General features: G+C 56.3%; 1 protein-coding gene across 2 annotated transcripts in view; it reads left to right on the top strand.

Annotated features, from left to right (window-relative positions):
• CD82 (CD82 molecule) overlaps window positions 1–15,729 on the top strand; it is a 51,764-nt gene that overhangs the window by 17,100 nt on the left and 18,935 nt on the right. The window contains exons 2-5 of one of the 2 annotated variants that reach the window (XM_059709595.1): window positions 4,240–4,307; window positions 9,097–9,223; window positions 9,381–9,463; window positions 14,962–15,034. In XM_059709595.1, coding sequence (XP_059565578.1) covers window positions 9,401–9,463; window positions 14,962–15,034 — 136 coding nt within the window. In that variant the 5' untranslated portion in view covers window positions 4,240–4,307; window positions 9,097–9,223; window positions 9,381–9,400. The remainder of the gene's footprint in view (window positions 1–4,239; window positions 4,308–9,096; window positions 9,224–9,380; window positions 9,464–14,961; window positions 15,035–15,729) is intronic. The other variant, XM_059709594.1, reaches the window with a different exon arrangement.

Here is a 15,729-nt window from a genome sequence, read left to right as displayed (position 1 = left end):
TGTGCTGGGAAAGGCCACATCTGTCAGCCTCATCAGGCACACTGAAGGAACACCTGGCTAGGTTTGGTGGGGCTGATCTTTTTCTTCCTGACAGGAAGCTAAGAGTCAGGCCTCAGAGCTGGGAGAGGGCAAGAGGCCAGGCAGGAAAACAGAGGTATGGAAGGGTAGGGTAGGCAGACCCCACCATCTACCTCGTTCCCATAGGCAGCAGGTCGGAAACTCTGAGCAGAGGACGTCCACTGAGATGTCTTTAGAGAGAGAGGGAAAGGGAGAGGGAGAGAGAGGGTAACATCGATGAGTGAGAACCATCTATCAGCTGCCTCTTGCATGCCCCCCCCCTTGGGGATTAAGCCCACAACCCAGGCATGTGCTCTGACCAGGAATTGAACCAGCGACCTCTCAGTGCATGGGACAATGCTCAGTCACCTGAGCCACACCAGCCAGGGCCAGACCTGAGTTTTAATCAGGGTTTGGCCACTTACTTGTGTGACCTCAGGCAAGCCACTGAACCTCTGAGTCTCAGTTTTTTTCTCTGTTAAATGGGGACAATGATATCCCAAGGGTAGGGTATTAGATGAAATGAGGCATGGTGGGAATGGCATGATACAAGCTATAAAGTGCTGCCCCTCCTTTGCCACAGTCTGGCCAGGGGTGGCTGCTGCCTACATTTCTCTGGTACCCTTGGTCTTCCCCCAGCTGCCAGGGGTCAGTCCCAGCTCCAGGGTGTTAAGTCCTCAGGAGAATGGGAGCCTATTTCCCACGTGGGTGGAATCATATGTCAGGAGCTGCTCCTCATGGAGCCCCGAGTTCTCATCAGTAAGAAGAAAGGAGTCCTTGGGGCTCTGAAATCCCATGATTCCTGGAAGGGTCTGATCTGAGTATGTTTCTTCCAAGCCATGATGGCGGCGGTGGTGGGATTTGCTCACTTATATTGAGCAACTGACAGTTTCCCCAAAGCTCTTTACGCACCTTATCTCAGTCCCCCAACAATCCTACGAGACAGGGGTCCTGCTAGTGTCCCTGTGTTAGAGATGAGACATTGGGCTCTGGGACGTTTAATAACTCCCTTGCTCAAGGTCACAACCCAGCTAGTAGGAAGCAGAGCTGAGACTCACACCCAGGTCTTGGAGGAAACTTGAGATTCTAATCATGCTGGTGGCCTCACGATTTTTCTGTCTCCCAGAGTCTCCTTTTACTTTTGTTTTCCTCCTTTTGTTTTAACAACAACAGCAACAACAACAACACCACACACACACACACACACACACACACACACACACACACACACACACCCAAGATCTGAGGCTGAAAAATAAGATAGTGAAGAGTTCAAAAAGCCAGTCCCTGGAGTCAGCCGTGTTTTCAGGAAACACATCACCTGTCACATGTGAAAACAAACACAGCCACCTGTGACCAGCCTCTGCCTGGGTGATCGAGACAAAGTCCAGGCACCGGAGAGCCGGGTGGCCAGGAACGGGCTTGCAGGTGGAGTGCCCACACACAGGTGGGCTTCCAAGCGGAGCGGCCAGGCCAGGCTCTCTCACTCCACTTTCTGCCCAAGGAGGCAGCCCGGGCTCCCACGGGATCAGTTGTCCAACTCACCAGACTGGCTGGACCTCCAGGCCTGAGACAGGCCCCTAGGCACAGCCAGAAGCTCAGAGACAGAGGCCCCTCCCCTGTGAGGGCAGAGGCCCTCCTTAACTAGGCGGCCCCGCCCGGCCCTGTTTAACTTCACCCCCAACCCCTTGCCTCAGAGCAGCGGCAGTCACCCTCTGGCATGGAGCCCTCCAGGCTGGGCACACATCTGGAGGCTGGTCAAGCCCCTCCGAGGGCTTTCAGACTGTTGGTGGACACGAACAGCTTCCGGAGACTAGTCGTCATCATCGTAATTGGTAGCATTTATTTGACATTTACTGGGTGCCAGGCACTTTACAGGTACTAATTCTTGTCAGTCTCATCATAGCCCATTATTAAGTCCATTTTATAGGTGGGAAAGCTGAGGCACAATGGTGAAGTGGTTGCCCAAGGCCACACAGCTGGTAAGACGCAGCCGATTTGGCATTTCAGGCAGGGAGAGAAGGAGTGGGCTAGGGTGCCAGCACGGTCTGAGCCCTCCCGGGTGCTAGCCTGATAGCAGGTCACCGTCACACCAGTGTGGGTGGGCGGGTTTGGGATCCCCATTCACTGATAAGGAGGTAGGTCTGCAGTGACTCCCAGGGCTTTGTGGCTGATATGTGGCAGGTCCAGGGAGGGAACCAAGGGTCACCATGTGACTGAGGTCAGTTCTCATACCTTCCTATGCCGAAGGGCTGGTGAGCTGGGACAGGGCCGCCGATGGGGGGAGAAGAGCTCTGGACCCAGACTCTCCCAGGCCCCTACCACGTGCTCAGCCCTGATTTTACTGTGTGACCTGCAGGCTCTTGCTCCCTCCGGCCCCCTCTGAAAAATGCACTGATCTGAAAGGTCTTCACCCACAGAGCGGACATTGCTCTGGAGTTCGTGACTCAGGGGGCTGTGCCGCCTGAGGAAGTCAAGGGTGGAGCAGGGGTGCGGGAGCTTGGTGGGAATTCTCCCTGGCCAGGCCCTGCTGCACGGGGATCCCAGGCCTGCCTGCATCCCACTCCCAGCAGAGGGACCGGGCGATGCTGGGGATGGGCCTACGGCAGTGGGTCTCACACATTAGAGTGCCCAGGAAAGCTTTAAAAAATCCTGGACCAATTATACCAGCATCTCTGGGAGGGGTCTCAGGCACCAGCCAGTTTCAGAGCTGCCAGGGTAATTCCTGAGTGCAGCCATGACTGAGGGCCACGGCTCCAGACAAAAGGGAAGTATGTACCTCCTGGCTCTCCCTGCTTAGTGACCCCCTGGCCAGATGACACATCTGCCTGTCCCACTGCGTGCATCTTTCTTGGGAGACAGTTCACAGCTTCCACTGGCTTTTCTGACCCAAAGGAGATTAAAATCCCACTCTTATAGGAAGCAACCCCCTCCCGCCCCTCCCCCAGCCCAAGCCAGCCACTTCATTTCTAAGGACTAGAAACCTCCAGCTGCAGTTTCAAAGTCGGTTTGTCTTATCTTCTCTAAGAAACCTTTCCTGACCTCTCCAGGCTGCCCCGCCCCCGTTTCCTTTCCTGCAAATACATACTAAGTGCTTGCTATGTACTGGGCACTGTCCTAGGCTCTGAGGTATCGGGTGAATAAGACAGACCCAGCCCCTCCCCTCCAGGAGCCAGACTCTAATGGGGGCTGCAGACACAGTAGTGAACCAAGAGGACAAATGCAGCGAACAGGGCGTGTGGCAGGGCCACGTGTCAAAGCTGCTGCTCTGGATAGTCCCTGGGGGAGTTCCCCCAAGATCTTGATGACTTGGTGGGCTAGGGAGGGGGGGCCGGCATTGGCATATTTTGGTTCTGATGTGCAGCTGGGAGTGAGGCCCCGTGAGTAGATGAGGTGTTCAGGGAAGGCCTCTGGGAGGAGGGAGCTCAGCCTACAAGGAGGTTAGGAGCCAGCCTGGGGTTTGGGGGGAGGAGTGGTCATGGGAGAAGAGGCCGGTCAAGGGCCTGTGGTGGACAAGGGCCTGCTCTACTGGAACAACAGGAAAGCATGGCCTTTATGGCCCGAGGAATGAACGTGTGTATGGGAAGGGGGCGGTGCAGAGGACAGAGGTGGGCAGGGTACACCAGGCAGGGCTCTGGAGGCCACACAGAGCACGGATGTTATAGCAAACCTCTCGGCTGTATCACCGTTGCAGGGTTGCAGGGTTGGGGAGCGGCAAGGTCTGGCCTGCATTTTGCAAAGCCCTTCCTGGGGTGTGGATAACGGATTGGGAAGGGCAGGAGTGGAACCCGTGACCAGCCAGGGAACTGTACTGGTCCAGGGGGAGGTGAGGCGTGGGGCCGAGAGGGGCCCTGGATTGGGCTGTGGGAGGTGGGGAGGAGGCAGAGACCTGCCTGAGGCTCTTAGGTGTTCAGCGGGAGGATGGAAGGGCCATCTCGGCCCCCCCTCTGAAGGGAGAGGGTACTTAGAATCCTGGAGCACCGGCCCCCCAGGGACCTCAAGAGCAGACCAGGATGTGTTCCACATGGTGCTAAGGGCTATTAAGTGAACAATGGTTTTAAGTCAGCGGTGTTTATCGCTGCTGCTAAGTGTGGAGTCCTTAACAGCCTAATATAGGGTGACTCTTGGAGAGAACTGTTGCTTCACAAACTTGGTGACAGCAAAACTTTTTGTTCTTAACAGGGATCTCCTAGGACTTGTATTCGGAGGAACTACTCCAGAAACACTGCTCTGGTCCGGTCATTCCACAGGTGAGGAGGGTGGGGTGGGTGTGCGAGTGGGAGGGTGGGGTGGGGACAGTCACCTGCGCTAGGTTTCCTACTGAGTGAGCCATCAGAGCAGGCCTCCGCCTGCCCGCACCCCCTGACTCCGGGCCTTGAGGTACCATGCTGCAGGCCCCACCCAGTGTCCCCAAGGCCAGGTGGGGACATCCAGGTTCTAGGGTCAGGGTGGAAGGCTCCTCCTCCTCCTCAGCTGAGGGACAAACCAAGCCGCCTCCTCTACAGGTGCAGGGGCTCTGGGGAAGGCTAGGGAGCCTTGGGAGTGGGTCTGACTTTCAGAGCTGGCCCTGGGTGCTCACCCTACACAACCCCCACTCATCCCTTAGGTGAGGACAGAAGAGGCCTGAAAAGAGTCTCAGCTGACCCAGGGCCAGTGGGTCTCACCCCCCTTCAGGTGGTTGAATACTTGAAAGTCCTGGTATTCGATGTGGAAGTTCTTTCCCCTCCCCTTCACCTCTCCATCCATCCATCCCTCTCTCTATCCATACTCCATCCTGCTAGCCCTCGATCCCCCCATGCTCCCATTGGCAACATTTTCTGGGAGCCTTCTTTGTTTTCATAAACAATACATTGTCTTTCCCCTCAAGGTACCACAACCCCTAGGGGAGATGGACAAGTGAGTAGAAAATTACTGTACAGCATTCTGAGTTGGAATAGTAACCTCCATTTATTGAAAGCCTACCTCATGCCAGATACTTTACCCACATCGTCTGAGCAAATCTGCCAAATAGATTTCATTTTCTTCTTTTCACAGATGAGTAAGGTGAGGCTCAGAGAGGTTAATTTCTTTGTCGAAGTCACACAGCTAAGAGGTGATAGGATCCCATTCAAACCCAGGCAGTCTGATGCCAGAGCCTGTTCTGGGAACCGCACCAGCACCCAGTGCTGCTGGAAGGGAGCAGAGAGGGAACGCCCCTAACCAACGAGTGCTGGCTCCCGGGGAGGGGTGGCCTTGGCAGTGGTGGTAGGGCTGGCTGGAGTAGGAGGGCTCCTGGAGGAGGCGGGTGTCTGAGGTGAGACTGAAGGATGAGTAGGAGTTAATAACATATTAGCATAGTAATTTCACTGTACAAACTGATTTGGCATAAAACTATATATATGGTCAATTTAAATGATAGATGCTTAGAAATGGTCCATTTACCTGCTATAAAGCCTAACATGAAATTAGTACCTTCTTCCTCCTACCGCTCACACAGCTGTCAGTGACTGTTCTGGAATTTTCCAGATAAAAGGTGCTTGTTTTGTGGCTGTCAAACATCCTCATAGGAAAGCGTGGGCAGACCCTCCAGTGTTTACAGAAAGTGTATACAAGGAAGCATAACACCGGGAGAGGCTCTCTGTTGAATTTCATATGCAAATGAGACGCTCACCCTCACTTCTTCCAGAAGTCCCAACATAGAGGCCTAGCCAGCTCCGCTCAGGAGTCCTGACTGCCAGGTGTGACCTCCCCGTCTTTATAACAGGGGCTTCAGCTGGGAGCCCCATTCTACAGGTGAAGAGAACCAGGCCCCGGAAGTCCTTTCCCACGGCCATGGACTGGCAGAGCCGGGATTTGCACCGTGTCCGGGGATCCTGTGTCACCACCATTTGCTCCCCTACACCAGGGACCGGCAAACTTTTCCCATAAGGGGCCAGGCGGTAAATGTGTTGGGCTCTATGGCCCGAGGGTCCGCCGCAGCTGCCCTGCCCCCACAGCGCCATAGCAGCCTCCGAGACACACTAGAGGGTGTGGCCGTGTGCCAACCCACTTTATTTATGGACACCGACATTTCAACTTCATGTGTTACCAATACTCTTCTTTTTATTTTTCCCCAACTATTTAAAAATGTAAAATCTGTTCTTACTTTGCAAGCCATACAAACATAAGGATGGGCTGGATTTGATCTACAGGCCGGGCAGGCCACCCTCTGTCCTACCCTAGCCCTTATTCATATCTGTGAATGAGGAGCCTGAGGCTCAGACCCTCAGCATGAGCAGGTGGAGCTAGAATGGAACCCCAAGCCCTCTGATTCCAACTTTGGAGTCTCCTTGGGGCCTGGTGGTGGTGGTGGGCTCCCTAAAGTTGATGCCACATGCCATCGTGGGGCGACCTGGGTGTGTTCCCAGCCTGCGCTGACCCCCTGCCCTTCATGGAACCACACACCTCCTCTCGGGTGTGGAGAGGCCTGCTCTCTGTGGCTTAAAGGGAAATGTCTAGGCAGAAAGACTTTGCATCCTGGATCTTGGCCACGAGCCCAGGAGCCACCCACCCCAGACTCTGGTTCTCAGCACCCTCTCCTCTCTCAAGCGATTCCCAGGGAGCCTCTGCACCTACCCCGGTTGGCCAAGCTGCCCGCCAGTCATGGGGCTGCCTGGCTTCAGCTCCAGCATCTAAACCAACCAGCTGCCTCCTGAAGAGGAGGGGGCGGCCCAAGGGCTCAGCGGCCTGGGTTCTGCCTTGGCCGGTCCGCATGCTGGTAACTGGACATGCTCCTTTACCCCCCTGTGCTCTGTGCCTTAGTTTGATTATAGGATGTTGAAAGGCTTTGCCCAACGCTTGATACAGTTTGTGTGAGTGACCAAGAGACCAGCGAAGTGATCCGGGGGCCAGAGTATTGGGGATGCCAGCCCAGCAGCCTCTGCCTCCGCCTTGCCCACCAAACCAGAGTGCCTTTGAGCAGTCAGTCACCTTGGTCCTTGCCACCTGCCTGGTCAACGGAAGCCCAGCCACCCCAGATACAGTGGCAACCACTCTCTGCAGGCAGTGTTTCATGGTGGGAAGGTCTCGGGCTGCTTAAGGAGCTGTGTGACTTGGGCAAGTGACCGCACCTGCCTGAGCCTGTCCCACCTCCTCCCCAGGATAGGAATCCCCTCCTTGCCTTCCCACCTTCTGGGCAGGTTGTGAGGATTAAAAGGATGACTGAGGCCAATGGCTGTTCACAGGCCGCCATTCCTGGTATTCACTCTTGTCTAAAAGCTGCCCCATCCCAGTCCGGCCGGTGTCGCTCAGTGGTTGTGTCAACCCATGAACCAGGAGGTCCCGGTTTGATTCCCGGTCAGGGCACATGCCTGGGTTGCAGGCTTGATCCCCAGTGTGGGGTGTGCAGGAGGCCGCTGATCAATGATTCTCTCAAATCATTCATGTTTCTAGTGCTTCCCCCTCCCTTTCTCTCTCTGAAATCAATGGAAAAGAAAAACATTAGCAAAAAATTTTTAAAAGCTGCCTGGACACCTGGCCCGAGAGGAGGATGTGGGAGCCGGAAAGTATACAAACTCCCTTCCCAGGCTCTGAGGCCGCTGCAGTTGCCAAAGGGCTGTTTCCAAACGTCTCCAGTTTCACAAGAACCAACTGGCACCAGCTCGTGCATCTGGGCCCCTCAACCCTGGGACGTGGTTACTGAAAAGTCCTTCTGGTGAAATTCCGACTATTTTATCTACAGGCCGTTTGGCTGGGCCTGTGTCAGCCCGTGGGGCGGGCATCACGTGTCATTTACGGGAGAAAACCCAGGCGGGCAAGCCGGTCCTGGGAGGAAAGGCAAGCATGCCTCCCTCCATGGGAGGATCTTTCCTAGCTGGCTCTTTGTTCCCTGCAAGTTTGTGAAGTGCCTGTGGCGTGTCAGGCGCTGTGCTGGGAGCGGCCCACGGAAAACAGTAGCTCTCCTGTATGCAGACCGGCCCCGGCCCCCGGCAGGCCTACTCTCAGATCTCTGTGTCTCCTGACACGGGGGTGGCGGGCCTGTTTTCTCCCCTCGGGGTCTTGGGGAGGCCCCAGGCAGAGTTGCTAAGGCTGGACTTTCATGGTTCCTAAGTCACTGCCTCTTTGCATTTCTCAGACCCAGACCTTGGACCCCCGTGGCTTGGAAGAGCCAGTTAGTCTAGTTTCCCCATGTAGCACTTGAACCCCCTACGTCTTGGCTCAGACTTTGTTTCCATGACACTTGTGACGGGGCGCTCCCCACCAGCCAGGCTGCCTTTTCCCTTCTTCGGGTGGCTTTGCTTCATGGGCCCAAATCTGACCCCTAGAAAGGCAGCTAGCTAACGACAGGGGTGTTGGGAACCTCAACTGGGCCCCTGGGCGGCCGTGAGCCCTCCCCCTGCCCCCTTGCCCCTGTCCCTGGAAGCATGAAGTAGAAGCTGAGCGTCTGCTTGGCAGGGATGATGGAAGATTGTTATTATGTCCAGAGCACATGAGGGACCTCCGCATGGACAGGGGAGATTCCCATGACTTCGGATGCCCTTCACCTGCAAGAGCAGGAAGGGTGAACCCCGCACCTGGGGCCTCCGGGCCCCTATTCTCTCTGCTCTGTTCCCCCCACCCCCCACCCCCGCTTTCATAGGGTGGTGGGAACATGGCTGGGTCTGGTGCCTGCTTCCCCCACCCCCAGCCTGGCTCTAGCCTTGCAGCTGCCCTGGCCAGCTGTCCCAGCCCTAACCGCCTGGCTCTGGTTCCCTTCACCCCTCAGGGCCTGAGAGCTGGCTGTTGTCATTCCTGGGTTGTCTGGCCTAGGGGAGGGCACAGGGGCAGCCAGCTTGCAGCTTTCCCCTTCCGCCCCAGTCCTGCCCTGGCCTGGGGTCCTGAGTAAAGGGTCCCAGCATGCGGAAGCGTGGTGTGTGTTGTTCAGAAGCATGAGCTGTGTCGGAGAGGATCTGAACATGTGTGGGACAAGCCACAGGTCTCACCCTCTGGGTGTCCAGCAGCCACTCACTAACTTCCCGGACTTCATGAGCCTATCTGGGCAAGTCTCAGACCCTGAGGTTCTCCTCTATAATTTTCCTCCAGGCCTGGCCCCAGCTGAGTGGCTGACCCAGACCCTGACTGCCAAGCATCTAACAGCCGAGACTACTCAGGACCATACCTCCCAGCTGTGTGGCTTTGGACCAGTCATCTAACCTCTCTGGGCCTCAAGGTGCCGTAAAACGGGACCTCATATTAGTACTACCTCCTGGGTCGTTGTGAGGATTTGGGGCCAGCAGATGGTCGGTGCCCACTAGCATCGGTTCTCTCTCCCTCCTGCCCCACCCAGTCCCACCCGCCACTGACCTACCTGCCTTCTCTCTCCACAGGGAGCTCCAGGGCCGGCAGGATGGGGTCAGCCTGCATCAAAGTCACCAAATACTTCCTCTTCCTCTTCAACTTGCTCTTCTTTGTAAGTATGGCCAGCCCTGCTTGGCTGTCTCCAACAGGACTCTGATCCCTGGTGCATCCCAGCCTGAGACCCTGCGGAGCTACCAGGCCTGGGGATGGTGGTGGGTGTGGTAGTTGCGGACTGAGGGCAGACCATTCCAAGTGGAACCGGCTCGGGTGAGAAGGAGATACCTGGCATGCCCAGCTGGCTCCATGCAGAGCCCTGGACTCCTGGCCCAGCATTCCCCTCTCCTGGGGCACTGAGGCCAGACCAGGCTGCCAGGGCTGGAGCCTGGTGTGGGGGAAGGAAGCCCTCTGGGCATCGCCTAAATCCTTGTCATCAGGGAACTGTGTGTGAGGGGGTGTCTCTGGATCCTTCTTGTCCTACCCTGACCCACCACCTTCCTCTGCCCCTCTGAGAACTTGCCTGTTTCAGTTCTGGTCTCAGCTGCCCTCACCACGCTCCCACCTGCATTGTGGAGGCTGTGCCCTGAGTCCCTGAGGGTGTGTGGAGGCTGTGCCCTGAGTCCTGGAGGGTGTGTGGGGGCTGTGCCCTGAGTTCCAGAGGGTGTGAGGGGGCTGTGCCCTGAGTCCCTGAAGGTGTGTGGGGGCTGTGCCCTGAGTCCCTGAGGGTGTGTGGAGGCTGTGCCCTGAGTCCCTGAGGGTGTGTGGGGGCTGTGCCCTGAGTCCTGGAGGGTGTGAGGGGACTGGGCTCTGGGCCAGGGGGAGGTACAGTTCCCTCTCCCCAGACCCATCCTGGCAGGCATCACCAGGTCCCTGAGCCAGGGGACGCCCAGATGTGAGCTCCATGCACATCTGGACCTGGTTTTTCTGGGGCCTTGATTCTCTTTGCTGGTCTGGCACCGACTGACTCCTCTGCCTTGGAGTTGCCAGGATGATGATGATGATGATGATGATGATGATGATGATGTGTTTGTGTGTGTGTGTGTGTGTGTGTGTGTGTGTGTGTGTGTGTGAGAGAGAGAGAGAGAGAGAAAGAGAGAGAGAGAGAGAGAGAGAGAGAATATGAGTAGGTATGTGAGAGAGTGTATTGAGTATGTATGTGAGAATGTATGAGTAGGTATTTGTGTGTGTGTGTGAGTGTATGAGTATGTGTGTGAGAGAGTGTATGAGTGTGTGAGAGAGTGTATGAGTGTGTATGTGTGTGTGAGAGAGTATGAGTAGGTGTGTGTGAGAGAGAGTATATGAATGTGTGAGAGTGTGTGAGTATGTGTGTGAGAGTGTATGAGTAGGAGTGTATGTGCGTGAGTGTGTGAGAGAGAGAGAATGTGTGCATGAGAACGTGTGTATGATGTGTGTGTGATGGGATGGGGGTGAGAGTGACCTAGAGGGGCCTTCACAGCCCGGACCGGTGCTGGGGGCTGCAGCCTCTCCATGCTCGTTCATCCCATGCTGTTAAAATCAGGTTCTGCAATAGGATGTCTCTTATGAACCAATTTTATTTTTAAAAATTATACACATGCATGCATATTTTTAAGAGAAGAAAAAAATACCTCTGAATGTTAATGTTGGATTCCTGGGAATTTGGGGTTTATTCTTTGTGCCTCTGCATTTTTCAAATGTTCTAAATAGATATGAATTATTTGTGGGGGGAAAATTGCTTTATATTACAAGTTACCTAGGATTACGGAAAGTTTAGAAAATAAAGAATCAATCTAAATTCCTCCTTATAACTTGAACTCAACACACAGATACTTACAAGTGAGTTCCTGGCATATGTAAGCTCACACGTGTCACACATGTACATGCACATGCATATGGACCACCCTGGCTCCAGCCCCCCTCCCTCCTGAGCACCACGCTGAGCCCTTCACTGATGGCAGCCAGGCCTGGAAGCCACCCGGGCAGGGCCTGGGCACCTGGGCTTCCCCAGCTTGGCAGTCCGGCCCTCCTGGCTGGCCAGGTCTGCGGAAAGCAGCTGCCCAAGCAGCTGGAGCCAAGCCTTCCCTGGCAGGCAGGAGGCTCCCTGGTTTCTAGGGCCAGTGGGGGACGGGGTGGGGGGGTCTAGGGACAGGAGAGAGGGGTCTAGACTATATCCTAGATAGTGACGCTGCTTGGGGTTCAGGGCTGTAGACCCCCGCTCCCCATGCAGCAGGAGGGAGGGTAGAGACTTTGTGGTGAGAGGCCTCGGGCTTGATGGTTTTGGCCGACTGTCCTTTCCTGTTCTACTAGGCAGCCCTATGCAGCCAGCGACTGGAAAATTCTCTCTGGCCAGAAGCTGGGGCTGCTCTTGGGGCTTGGCTCCCTCCCAGCTACTCCAGGGGGCTGGCGGGAGTCAGCTGTTAACTCCCTGTGTGCTGGGGCCAGAATGGCCCCTCAGGATGTGGGGGTGTGGTGGGGAGGGAAGCGTCTATTACAGAGGACGAGAAGGAAAGGAGAGAGCTGGAGGCAACAGTATGTGTTTGCTGTTCACTCGTCCACCAGCTGTGTATTTGACACCTCTGTGTACTCACACCCTGTGGGGGTGCCAGGTACACACTAACCAGCAGCAGAGCCGGTCATGGGGCTTATGTCCGGGGCGGTGGTGGGCTCCAGACAGACTTACCCAAACTGGTGATGAAATCGCAGTTGTAGGTTCTGGGAAGGAAGGATGTGGCCCTAGGAGAGCCGATAAGGCACTTGACCTCAGCAGAACTTCCTGGAGCTCCGTGTGGCTGGGGAGAGAGGGTCGCAGCAGCAGGAACTGAGGCCAGCGGGCAACAGGACAGGGGCTGCCTCTCCAGGGCACAGCCCGCAGGCTTCCCAGAGCGATTCTAATCTTCGTTTGATGCACAGTGGGAAGCAGTCACGTGGTCGGACTTGTGGTTTGGAACGATTGCTCTGGCTGCCGTGTATGCTCTCACATGCACACGTGGACACGTGCATGTACGTTTTTGCCTACACCCTCCTGATCCAGACTCCTCATAAATTGCCCCATCAGCTTTTCTGACATCAGAGAACCCTGAGGCTGCTGGAGGAAGAATACTATCAGGGTTCTGGCCCAGCCTTGGGGAGGGGGGCAGATTGTGGTAGGGCGGGAGAGGGGGTTCATGTGGGGTGTGTCCCAGGGCCCCAGACTTGGTTCTCAGAGAAAGGGGGTACCGTGGTGCCTCCCCCATTCTGGTCAGCCACCTGGCCTGGCCTCCTTTCTGGCTGCAGCAGGACCTGGTGGCTGACCTGCCATACCTGCGGGTCAGGCTGCAGTCATCGGACCTGCAGAGAAGCTGACAGAGCCGCACGGGGACTGGCCCGGGATTTCTCCAGGAGAGCCAGGAGCTTAGCCGGCAGTCCGGGGTTTACTCTACATGGGATTACATTTGTCCGGAGGGAATTTTCTGCCCCGCTTCTCATCCCTCTTTGGAAGGGTGGCTCTCCCCACCCTGCCCGGCCCGGTGAGTGCGGGAGGTGGGTGAGGCAGGGGCTCCCTCTCCCTCATGGGTTTGAGGTGACAGGAACAGATGTTGGGCCTGACTGGGGCGCTTGCCCAGCTGTGCTGTGAGGTTTGGGGTGGGGAGGGAATCAGGAGTCTTTGGGAACCTAACTGCCAGGTTCTGTAAAGCCCCCTCTCCTTCCTCCCAGTAAGCTGTGCAGTCTGAGGCACCCCCACGTGAGGGTACCCTCTCCTCCCCACGGCCCCACCCCCCACCGAGACTGGCTTTCTAGGCTAAAACCCAGGACAGACCCCAATTATCCCTGCAGCTGAGGTGCCACCATCTGACCCAGCCTAACAGTCAGACCTGGCTTTGAGCCCCTGGTGGATGAATTGGATGACCTTGAGCAAGGTCAGGGCCTCAGTATCCCCACCTGTAAAAGGAAAACAATAACAGGGCCCATCTGCCAAGGAGAGAGGAGGGGGCGAGTGAGCTGCTGGGCGACTGGGGAACAATGTGGGGTGGTCATCTGCCTTCACCTCCATGGTCATCACCTGCTGTTGTCTTTAAGGCGCCTGGACTAGGGTGGGGCGAGTGAGGCGCTCACTTCCAGATCAGAAACAGTGCCGTGCCACGCCACATTGGGGGCCCACTCCTCGTCAAAAGGAAAAAACGGCCCTGGCTGGCGTGGCTCAGTTTGTGGGGCGTCGTCCGATGCACCGAAAGGTTGCTGGTTCGATTCCAGCAAGTCAGGGCACATGCCCAGGTTGCAGGCTCAATCCCTGGCAGGGCATTGCAGAAGGAGGCAACTGATGGGTATTTCTCTCTCACACCAATGTCTCTCTCCCTCTCCCTTTCTCTTTCTAAAAATCAATAAAAATATTTTTAAAAGGAAAAATCAGTAATACTGAGACAGTTTTCATTTAGAACTATTTTGTTCATCATGGATTTTTTGCACTAATTTTGTTTTTAAATACTTGCTGTAAACTCTTACTTATCTTGGTGAGTCTTTTGGTGTCTCCTTAATTTTTAACACCTGGAGCAAATGCCCCATTCGCCTTCCTCAGGGTCCCAGCTCTGGTCCTCAGTGACAGTGGAGCAGGGCTAACCAAACCCGGGCTGGGATGCTAACCCCAGGCTGAGGGCTTTAGGGGCAGCTGCTGATCTTGTGCCCAGGGCTAGGGGGTGATGGCTGAGGTGGGAACCCAGGGCTGGTGGTAAAGGTGGGCGATGGGTTATCCCTAGGTGGGCCCAGGCCAGGCCCCAGGTCAAGGGCAGTCATGAGGGGTGATGCAGCTCCCCACCCAGGGAACCTGTAGTTTTGTCCAGACTGTAGGCACTTCCCCGCCTTAACTGGCTTGGAGGGTTCCATCTGGGAGGTGGGCTCAGGTTGTGGGGCCGCCCTGGTGGAGGGGAGAGGCAGGAAATTCCTGGGCCTGGGCCTGTGACCACGCCTGCCACGCTTCATTCCTTTGCCTTTCTACTCCTGCATTCACCGTTGGGTTCATGGACTCGTTTATTTCCTGAGCCCTCAGCTCCTGGTGCAGGTACAAGCTGCGTGCAACCTTGCCCTGCCCTCCGGGGGTGCGCAGTCTAACCAGAGAGTCACGCATGGTAGTTAAACCCAGTGGAATGCCTATTTGAGGGGTCCCATAGTGGTTGCCACAGGAGCCCCTAAATCTGCCCGGGGGAGTCAGAGGCTCCTGCGGAAGGAGGCCTTGGAGCCAAGCTCTGAAGGACAAGGTGGGTTTTAATGAGTTCAAGTTCATGGGGGTCCTCCCCAGAGCCTGGCTTGTTTGGGAGACTCCCAGCCCCCGAGCTGGGCTGGAGTGGAGAGGATGAGCGCTGAGTGTGGAAAAGGGCGAGGAGATAAGTCAGAGGGCACCCTGGCAGGAGGCTGTGCCCCTCACACGGTCATGGGGAGACTGGAGGCAGGAGGGACTCCCCACCATGGTCCTGCTGTCTGGATTGCTGGGTTCACTGGGATTTGGGGTTCGGGGCCTGAGGCCACTTTGACATCCTGGGTTGGGCAAGGATGGCAGTGGCCCCCCTGTATCCCCCGGCCTGGGCTACAGGGACAGCTGGGCAGGGTTCTCTCCCCCACCCACTCTCAGTCCCCCCATTAACCGCCCCCCACTTCTTCTTCCAGATCCTGGGCGGAGTGATCCTGGGCTTCGGGGTGTGGATCCTGGCCGACAGGAGCAGTTTCATCTCTGTCTTGCGTAAGGAGCCCTCACTGCCCCTGCCCTGCCGGCCCTGGAGGGGAGGGCCAGGCGCAGGCAGGGCTGGCCCACCAGGACTTCAGCTCCAGAGCTGCCGGTCACTTTCCCAGCTGACCTCTAGCCCTGCCCAGTCCTGCCGCTGACTGGCTGCTGCGGGGGTTCCGGAAGGAATTTTCTCTCCCTCCCCAGACAAAGCGGCTGTTGTCTGGAGAACACTGGGAGGTGGGAGGCTTGTTCTCCCATCCTGGGCCCTTCCCTCAGCCCTGACCTTGAGAAAGCCTCTTACATTCTCCACTGGCCTGTTCAGCCAAGTGTGGGCAGCAGTCCCTCCCCTTCCCAGCTCAGAGAGACGTAGGAAAGCCAGGAATGGCAGGTTGTCGGGTGTTGATGAGGTGCCTGCTGCATCCCTGGCAATGCCTAGGTGGGCCGGGCACGTGCACTGAGGAGGAAGGTACCAGCGACCACTTCTGTTGTTCGTGCTCACAGGCCTAAGCATGTTGCACAGATCAATTGTCTTAATCCCACCACAGCTCTGCGAGGTAGGAACTGTGCTATCCCTGCCTCAAAAATGAAGGAATGAGGTCCAAAGGACTCACGCCCCTTGCTCAAGTTCACGCAGCTTATGAGTGATAGGTGTGGGGCTTGAGCTCTGAGAGCTTTGGCCCTAAATGCTGCACATGGTGAGAGAGCCACAA

This window comes from Myotis daubentonii, chromosome 9 (assembly GCF_963259705.1).
Source record: "Myotis daubentonii chromosome 9, mMyoDau2.1, whole genome shotgun sequence".
NCBI lineage: Eukaryota > Metazoa > Chordata > Mammalia > Chiroptera > Vespertilionidae > Myotis > Myotis daubentonii.
The sequence above is the reverse complement of the archived record's forward strand: the minus strand, read 5'-3'. Positions and strand labels throughout refer to the sequence as shown.